The sequence below is a fragment of the Solanum tuberosum genome, unplaced genomic scaffold (genome assembly GCF_000226075.1).
Source record: "Solanum tuberosum cultivar DM 1-3 516 R44 unplaced genomic scaffold, SolTub_3.0 scf00331, whole genome shotgun sequence".
Taxonomy (NCBI): Eukaryota; Viridiplantae; Streptophyta; class Magnoliopsida; order Solanales; family Solanaceae; genus Solanum; species Solanum tuberosum.
This window is the reverse complement of record NW_006239253.1, coordinates 666639-676515: the sequence shown is the minus strand read 5'-3', so window position 1 is coordinate 676515 and position 9877 is coordinate 666639. Positions and strand designations below refer to the sequence as shown.

At 28.6% G+C, this 9877-nt stretch overlaps 1 protein-coding gene across 2 annotated transcripts; it reads left to right on the top strand.

The window, feature by feature from the left end:
- The first annotated feature begins 2122 nt into the window (after positions 1-2122).
- Positions 2123-5235, top strand: LOC102585337 (AAA-ATPase At5g57480-like). 2 transcript variants are annotated; one of them, XM_006360669.2, is made up of 3 exons: positions 2123-3202; positions 3278-4023; positions 4950-5235. In XM_006360669.2, the coding sequence occupies exons 1-3, from the start codon at positions 2464-2466 to the stop codon at positions 4965-4967; spliced, it is 1503 nt and encodes a 500-aa protein (XP_006360731.2). In that variant the 5' UTR covers positions 2123-2463; the 3' UTR covers positions 4968-5235. The 2 variants fall into 2 exon arrangements, with proteins under 2 accessions (XP_006360731.2, XP_015170451.1); XM_015314965.1 differs by having other exon boundaries at positions 2124-4023.
- Positions 5236-9877: the final 4642 nt, after the last annotated feature.

Below are 9877 nucleotides of genomic sequence, written 5' to 3'. Positions count from 1 at the left end.
ATTCGAATTAATCTATTCACTCCCATTTTTAATAGGATTCTGATTAGAAGTATTACAATATAATAGGATTCTGATTAGAAGTATACAAATATTGTAATGTGCTTCTCCATGAGTATCTAGTTACTATGCGTGTAGTGGATAATGAGCGATTTCACAACAAAAACAATAAGAAATCTAATATAATACTAATAAAACACATGATATGACTAATTAACACTATCAACATTTACTCATGTTGGATTTCACTTATGTAACGAAGATGCTATAAACTATTTTCATATTTCTTAAACTTTGTGTTTAGTCAGACTATATCAATTAAATTGAAACGAAAGATATAACATAAAATATTTTTTTTAAAAACCAAAAATAAAAATTTTAAAAATGGTAATGCACCTTACCATGAAGAGAAGAAATGATAGATGGAAAGTGAAGAAGCTGATTCTAGTTTTCCATTATGAGATGGAAGAAGAAGAAAAAAGGGTAAAATTTAAAAGAAAAAGTTAGTGTAGCTCACTAAAGTCCAAGTCTATAATATTAGGTCCCATCTTTGATCTATTCAGAACCAACTCACACTTGCCCATCCAAAACATCTTTTTGTTTTATTTTTTCAGACTCATCCCCCACCCTCTGTTCCTCCCTTCTGTCTGTCAGTCACTGAGGGTCCCATTGTTTTGTATTATCCTTCTTTTCAATTTAACCGTATCAGGCGTATACACCAAACTAATGCAATTTTTATTATTACGTTATTTAATGAAGTAAAACACACGTTAATTAATTAAGATCAAGTAAAATGAATTATAAATTTAAACACATGACATGCATATATTGGATTAGTGTTACACCCGATGCGGGTAAGTTTTATCCTTATTTTTTTATTTAGTATCAAGAAAAATTGTACAATTAAATGGGTAAATATACTCTCAACTCTATGATTTAGAGTGAATATTTCTCTCATTAAAAAAATTGATGTAGGTTTATCCTTTTCATTAACATATTGAATTATTTAATTCTTCTTTTATTTAGATTCGATGCAAATTTATTTTATGATCGAGTAAAAGAGTGATTAAGTTTTTTTTTCCATTTAGGTTGGGTTTAGATTGTAAAACAAATGAGTGAGGTAATTTTTAGAATCATGTGATATTTTTGGAATTAAAATAAATCATTTTTTATATTTTGAATTCAATAAATATATATAGACTATAAAAAATAAATATACATCATATTCTTTACTCGTGAAATCAATTTTTTTAATTCAATAAATATATATAGACTATAAAAAATATATATACATCATTTTTGTTATGTTGGTTTTTCGAAAATTAATTTTTTCTATTTTTTAAAGCTAAATTAGATTGTATTAATTTAATATTTTAGAATAAAAAGTTACATATACAAAAGCTATTTAAAAAGTACTATAAATTATAATTTTATATCAATATAATGAAAAAATATATGTTTAAATGTTAGTCAAAATTCATATTGTTTGACTCTAAAATAAATAAATTCTGACAACTAAAATTAAACGGTGGGAGTATTTAACTTTTTTCCATTTTTACTCTAAAAAGTAAAATTTAGAGACATATTTACCTTTTTTTCATTTTTAAATTTTCCTAAAGTCAAGGCTCTTCCCTCTCTTGATGGCGAATCTTGATTGACTGACACTAGAAACCGATTCGGAGAAAGAAGAAGCATGGCATGAGATAGGCGGCGGAGTGCTTGCTATCTAAGAATTGCTCCATGGATCTCATCGGTTAGTTAAAGTCAGCCCAACTTCATATTGTTTGACTCTGAAATATAAAATTTTGATAATTAAAATTGAACGGAGGAAGTATTTACCTTTTTTCCATTTTTACTCTAAATAGTAAACTTGTGAGATATATTTACTTTTTTCCATTTTTAAATTTAAATTAGTCAAAATATATATCGTTTGACTAGAAAATTATGACAATTAAAAATTAAACCAGGACATATTTACTTTTTTCCGTTTTTACTCTAAATAGTAAATATTAGAGACATATTTACATTTTTTCCATTTTTAAATTTAGTATTCAATTAAAAAAAAAAAACTTAAATTTGGACTGAAAAGAGTATCTTATTACTTGTAGACAGTATCTCTTTTTCTGATAGTCTCTTATTAGTCATTGCCAGCCAACTCTCTTCCCAATTCCCATCTCAAAACAAAAAACCTCACACCTTTTCAGTACCTTTTTGCCTCTTTCTTTAGTTCTCTTAACCAAAAAAACTTTTACAAAACACTCACCAACCTTCCTTCTATAAAAATTGTACAAAAAAAAACTTCAAATATCTTCTCTATAGCCAGAAGTTGCACACTATTTTCTCTTCACTCTCTTAGATTCAAAACTAGTAAAGAAGTTGCACACTATTCTCTATTCACCTCTGTAGAATAAGAAGTTGCACACTATTTTCTCTTCCAAAAGCTCTATAGTGAAGAAGTTGCACACGATGAAGGAGGTATGGACAACGTTGGCATCGATGATGGGTGTATGGGCATTCAGTCAAAGCCTTCTTCAAGTAGTTTTCCCACCGGAGATTCGTTTCGCCATTCTCAAAATCATTCATCGAATCTGTAACTGGTTCTCCGCTTATTGCTACTACGACATCACGGAGATCGACGGAGTAAACACCAACGAGCTTTACAACGCTGTTCAGCTCTACCTGAGTAGCTACGCTTGTGTTACCGGTAATCGTTTGAGTCTAACAAGAGGACTCAATTCGAGCAACATAACTTTCGGGCTGTCGAATAACGATTCTCTAATAGATGCATTTAATGGCATTAAAGTTCATTGGGAACATGTGGTCACTCCGAGAAACTCACAGACATTTTCATGGCGGCCATTACCGGAGGAAAAAAGGGGGTTTCTTCTACGAGCTAAGAAAAAAGATAAATCTGTTGTATTAGGTGCTTATCTGGATTTCGTTATGGAAAAAGCTAATGAAATCAGAAGAAAAAATCAGGATCGATTGCTGTATACGAATTCACGTGGAGGTTCACTTGATTCGAGAGGTCATCCTTGGGAGTCGGTACCGTTTAAGCATCCCAGTACTTTTGAGACACTAGCTATGGATCCTCAGAAAAAGGCTGAGATTATGGCAGATCTTTTGGATTTTGCGAATGGGGAATCTTTTTATCAGAGAACAGGCAGGGCTTGGAAAAGAGGTTATCTTCTTTTTGGACCACCAGGTACAGGCAAGTCTAGTATGATTGCTGCAATGGCTAATTTTCTTGGTTATGATATTTATGATCTTGAATTAACAGAAGTGCATACTAATTCCGAGTTGAGGAAGTTGTTGATGAAAACGAGTTCGAAGTCGATTATTGTCATTGAAGACATTGATTGTTCTATCAATTTGACTAACAGGAAAAATAACAGCAGTAATAGTAGCAGTTACAATGTTTCACCTCCTGGGAGCGGCGGTGTTGGTTGTGGTGGTGGTTCAAATAGTGAAGATGGTGGTGGGAATACTATAACTCTATCGGGTTTGTTGAATTTTACTGATGGTTTATGGTCGTGTTGTGGTAGTGAGAGGATATTTGTTTTCACAACGAATCACATTGAGAAGCTTGATCCGGCGTTGCTGAGGTCTGGAAGAATGGACATGCACATTCACATGAGCTATTCGTCTTTCGCTGCACTCAAGATTCTGTTGAAGAATTACTTGGGATACAGCGAAGATGATGTAGAGAAGGAATTATTAGATCAATTGGAGCAAGTGATGTGGCGAGCTGAAATGACACCCGCAGATATAAGTGAGGTGTTAATCAAGAACAGGAGGAATAAAGACAAGGCGGTCTGGGAATTACTCGAAGCATTGAAGACAAGAGCGGAGAGGAATGACAAGAAGAGTAATAATAATGCAGGTAAATCAAAGGAAAACAACACAATTGAGGACGAGGAGCAAGTGAAAAGGGCATTGTTAGTTGAGAGTCCTAAAGAAGGTGGTGATGAATTGCAAGAAAAATGTGACAAAGAAAAAGGTCATGAGGTCAATGATGATGAAAAGGTACTTTAGTAATATAAAAACTATATGGTTAAAAAAAGCATGAAAAATTTTGATTCTTTAAATCTTTGTGGAGAGGGAGGACAAGGAATTAAGTTTGGTGTTTGAAGAGTACATAATTTACTATTCATGATATGGAAATTTTAAGGTGTAGGGGGTGTTGGGGAAAAGGCAAAAATAGTAGTGGTTACTATTTTTCTATGTTTCTATTGCTCTTGATATTTTGGAACTTGCAAAAAATAATGGAAAACCAAAACAAAGTATGATTTGTGGATTAACATGTGGGGTGTTTGGTTATGTTAGTTCAACTTTGTCCCTCTGGAAATGGTTAATATTAGCATTATGAGTTTTCATATTTTTGTCCACATGCAATTGTTTGCTTGAATAATACTTGGTAATAATGTGATAATGATCTTTGTATGTGGATGGCATAATTTTTTAAATTTTGTTAGCTGGCTAGGATGTGAACCTCTTGAGGCACATGGGGATCATGTACTTTCTGATTGGGGAATTTGGGAACTTAAGTTGCCAAACCTTTTACTATATTTTTCATGTCAATCATTTTGAAAATGACATGTTTCTTTTGGAGTTTGGCAATGAAAGTTACTATCTCCCTCCAAAACAGTGATTTTTTAGTAGGTGTAATGAAGTTTTATATATATATATTTGGAAGTTGAAGCTATGTTTGAACGTATAATTTATTTGAGAAAAAGTTTGAAGTTCTATAAGTGGGGAAAAAATTTCACTTGAGAAACGCGTCTTAAAAAATTAACCTAAAAATCATTCTAATATGTAACCAATCATGGTTTCGAGAAACACTTGAGAAATAAGGGGAAAAAAATTATGTTCAAAATCGTTATTACTTTTTTTGTCGTGATATTTACTAAGTTAAAAAATATTATTTTAATTTTTTTTTATATTTAATCTAGGCAAACACCAAGAGGTGAAGATAAGAGGGTGGGTGTGTGTGATGATCAGAGTAAGTGGGTTGATAGGAGGATGTGGAGGAAACAGTGAGCGTGGAGCGCAAACATGGTTTCTTAATTTAGTAAGAAAGTAATAGATTTATATTATCAATTAAACATGAAAAATATTGTGCAATTTGTTTTCCAACAAGCCAAACACACCCTTATAGGTTGTCAAATTAGTTTATATGGATTTTTTGTTTTGTTTGTGTTTGGTAACACAAAAATTGCTTACACCATGTAGGGTGGGCATGGTACATTATTTTAAATTTCGCTAATGTAATTTTGATATTTGGTTTTAAAATCATTATATCATGATCATATCAATTTAGTTTAGTATGGTTTAATATTTTAAAGCTTGATTTCGATATTTGTGGTGTGGCAAATCGATATCCATAGTTTGTTCAATTTCAATTATTATATACTCATATAATAGAGTATTATGATTTCGACGATTCAATAAAATTCTCGATTGTATTCATATTAACACATTACACATATAGAAATATATATTCAAAAAAGAAAGTACAAACAACTCCTTTTGTTAATCAATTACATTTAAAATACATTTCAATCAAAATAGGGTAGTCACAACTTCAACTTCTAAGCATTTAGTTTATACTAATACTAGGTTGCATATATATATATATATATTATGTAACTATATACTTCAGAATGATATTCGTTATTCCGATATGTTATTTCTAAATATCAAATATCGTGCTGAATACCAAAAAATTTAAAATATATACCATATACTATACCAAAATTATGATATCAAAAATTTTAATATAGTATAATATTTCATTATATACCATATCATATCTATCCCTATTTACACGTTAAATTTTTTTGAGCTAAAATCAATCAAAAGTTACAAGTCAGTAACCTCCAACTTATAATTTTACAATATAAGTACTCTTAATTTGATCAAATATTTTATAATTTTAAGTAGAAAACTCTCAACTTCAAAATGAAAAATGAATTGTGGTACATAAGTTGGGGATCAATATTTATTTTTTGTTCCAAACAAGATATGAATCAAATTTACCAGAAAAAAAGTCGTGATTTTGTAAGCACTAATTTATTTCTAAAAGTAAGTACCATTATTTTGACTTAAACAAAATCTTTAAGCAGCACTTTAATTAGTTCAACAAGACCTTAATTTATAATAGTGCATGGTATCTTAATTTATTTTAAATTGAATGCCCAAATCTTTTTTATTTTGGCAAAAGATAATGTCAACTTTAGAACTAGAAAAACCATTTAATGCATTGAAATCAAAAGATACTTTTCTGGATTTTGATTTCCTTTCTTATTCTATTACTTTCTCTTGTAATTTATGAGATACTTTTCGTTTTTTTTATAAATAATTCAAATTATGTAATTTTGATAAATACTTTAAAATAGATTTTATTATTGTATTGATATGAAAATATTGTAATTTATAATTTTTTAAAAGTAATTTTTAATTTTAAAATATTAATTTAATTAATCTTTTAAAATTAATTAAATTGACTTTCCAAAAAAGGAAAAAAATATATATGATGAATTAAAACACAGGGAGTATCGAAAAACATGAAACTTGAATGTTAATCATATAATCTCTTTATGCTTTATTAAATTAGTTTAGTGTACGTTTTTGTATGTATATCTAGTGATAAATTAATAAAATTATTTATTAGGATAAAATTATTAAGAAGTAGTAATTGGTATTAAAATAAATATTGTATTTATTTAAATGATATAAATATATATTATATCTCGAATATGCTATTATTTGTTGTACGCACCTTATCTTTTTCTTCAAATGATTTGTTGAATTTATATTCTTTTTCGACATTTTGACTATTTTATCGTAATTAAATAAAAATCACTACCGATATTGATAATTTTCATTTAAGTTTAACATTTATTCATCAATGTGAAAAATACAGTTCAACTTTAATATAGTTTGATAGTGGAATTTGTTTATTACCAAATATATTTAAATCAGTAAATAACTCTTCTAAATTATGATCATAAACAATTTTCATTTTCTTACAATAGTTTATATTTTATCTTTTATATAAGTATGATTCTGACAAAAAAACAAGTAATAACTTGACATATTATGTGTAAATATGTTCTAAATACTTTAACAACATAAATAGTATCAATTTGAATGAGAATTTTTTTTTTTAAAAAAAAAAATATACCTATGAATTTGCTTGCAATCAGCACAGAGTTTAAATTACACGCTCCATATAAATCTTTCTTTTCATAAATAAAAATATTAAAAAATCAATCGATAATGACTTATGATAATGACTTATATAAATATATTCATATATTGATCGAAAAACGTCTAATAACTTTACAGCAACAATAAATAAATTGATGAGTGAAAAGTAAAAGAAAAAACACGGTAATATTCGTGGAACATTATATCTAAAAAAAATAGCTTTTCTTTTCACCTTTGATACATATGCTGATACAAACTAAAAATAAAAAGAGACATTTTTAACAATTCAGAGTAGAAAAAGAGTTCTTACCATTTCAAGTAAAAAGAAGGAAAAATTACGTAATTAAACATACTTTACTATTATATAGTATATTATTGTTATCTATACTTTCAAAATATTATGTATATTATCATTAATTAAGTGTTTTTTAAGTATCTTTCACTTAGATACATTTATTTTTTTGCTATCAGATACACAAAATTAGGGAGAGAGACGAGCGAAATTCGTATGTTTCTCAGATACATGTGTATCACACTAGATACATGTTTGTGAAGTGTTTCACATGTATCTGAGATACTAGATATATGGGAGAGTGGCAAGCAGATATGGGAGGGAGGTGAGCGAGTTTTGCCATGTATCCCAGATACATATGAATGCACTTGCATACATACAATGTATCTACAACAAACTACACTTTAATTTGACCTTATGTATCCGAGATACATATATCTAGGGCACCAAAATCTGATAAGATACGTAATATTGAAAATTAGAATGTATCTAAGTAATTAGCTCTTAAATTAGTGGGATTTATTTAAGTTCTCCAAAAAAGAAAGAAACATAGCTCATAAACTAAAATTTTATAACCGAAAAAAGTAAATTACTCTTGAACCTAAAGAAATAACTAATCCAAGCATAACTAAAATTTGCATAAAATAATCATTCGTAGTTAATGTAATACATAATGCATGTATATCATCTTCTATTTTTAATTTCTAGGCATACTGCATTAATAGTCTAATACATGGGTCATTTGCGCCTTTTATCCCTATTTTGTGATGGTCTTTAATTTTTGTCTATCGTAATAAATACTTTTTTTACTGAGCATAAACTTATATTTTGAATCATAATATCTTACAAGTTATGTCATGGCATTAGTTCAGATTCTAAAAAACTTACGTCTTACTAAATATAAGTTCGATTGTTAAAGGACAAAACTTAAAGACCAATCCATTTAAAGAGCAAAAACTAAAAATCAGCTCATATACAATTTTAATTTATGAATACTACATGTTACTTCAATAATGTATTTCAATATTTAATTGCAAGTGATACAAAATTTTCAACAATATATATACATATTATTAATTTTTTTTATATATGATATGATGTCTTGATTTCGACTCCTTCCTTCCCTCTAGCTCCGCCCATATTTGATAAAAGTAATAACACAGGATTCTAACTCATAATTTTGCAATTAACTATATATTTTAATATTATTATTTTTTCAAAAATTTAAATGTGATTAATTTTTGGTATGTTCTTTTATTATAATTTCTTTGTTGTACCTAATAACTCCATATATATTTGTTAGTCCTCCTTGGTGAAAAAGGACATAATTTCAGGTCAAATTAATGCGGTATGATTTGGAATATAATTAAAGAAATAAAACTAAGAGAAGAATAATTGGATGATGACAGTAGGATTTAAAATTTTTTAGGGGACTAATGGATGCCCACTTTAGTCAGTTAGTGTAATTATTTTATATCAAATGTTTTTTTGTATTTGAATTTCTGTGCCACATGTTTAAGTCACGTTTGGATTTTTCCTATAATAAGTTAAAGTTATGTAGGCAAATATTATTTCGTTTTCATGCATATCTACAAAAAAAATATAATGACTTCAATTATGACTAAAAATGTATCAATGTTGTTGTCTCCTTGTGCCAATTAGGGATAAGTTCAATCATCTTTTGGTTTACCAAATTGCACTGTCTAGTCGAAGTCACCCAACAATAACTAATATATGTATACTTTTATAAAGTAACTAGTGAATGTTAGCAAGATGCCCAATCACTATATAGTTTTTTTAATTATTAATGTCATATTATTTGTAAAGTTTATTGACCTCGAAAAAGTTTATGATAAATTTTTAGAAGGTTTTGTAGAGATGTTTGAAGGTAAAGTTGTATTTATAACTTATACTAGGAATGAAGATATTCAGGACAAGGTGGGAAGGACCCTAGTGGTGGACAAAAAATAAGGGCGGCGAGACTGAGATCAATAGTCTGACCATGTGAAAAGGAGTACACTATGCCGCACTAAGGAAGTGCAAGAGGTTGACAATGACGGTTATGAGGAGAGGTAGAGGAAGTCTGAAGAGGTATTGGAGAGAGGTGATTAGGCCAGATAATATGATATAATTGCAGTTTATCAAGTACGACGACTCTAGTTCATTCTTTTTAAAATTAGCTCATTCTTTTTAAAACGGAAGGAGTATGTGTAAGTGCAATTGTTCTCTTCATTATGTTTCAGCATGACTGTATCGTTGCTACATCTTTTTTTCCATACTTCGTTTTTATTATTTCCTCAAACCCACTTAATAGGATAATACTAAATATATTTTTTGTCGTATATTATTTTGTAAAATTTATTATATAAAACATTT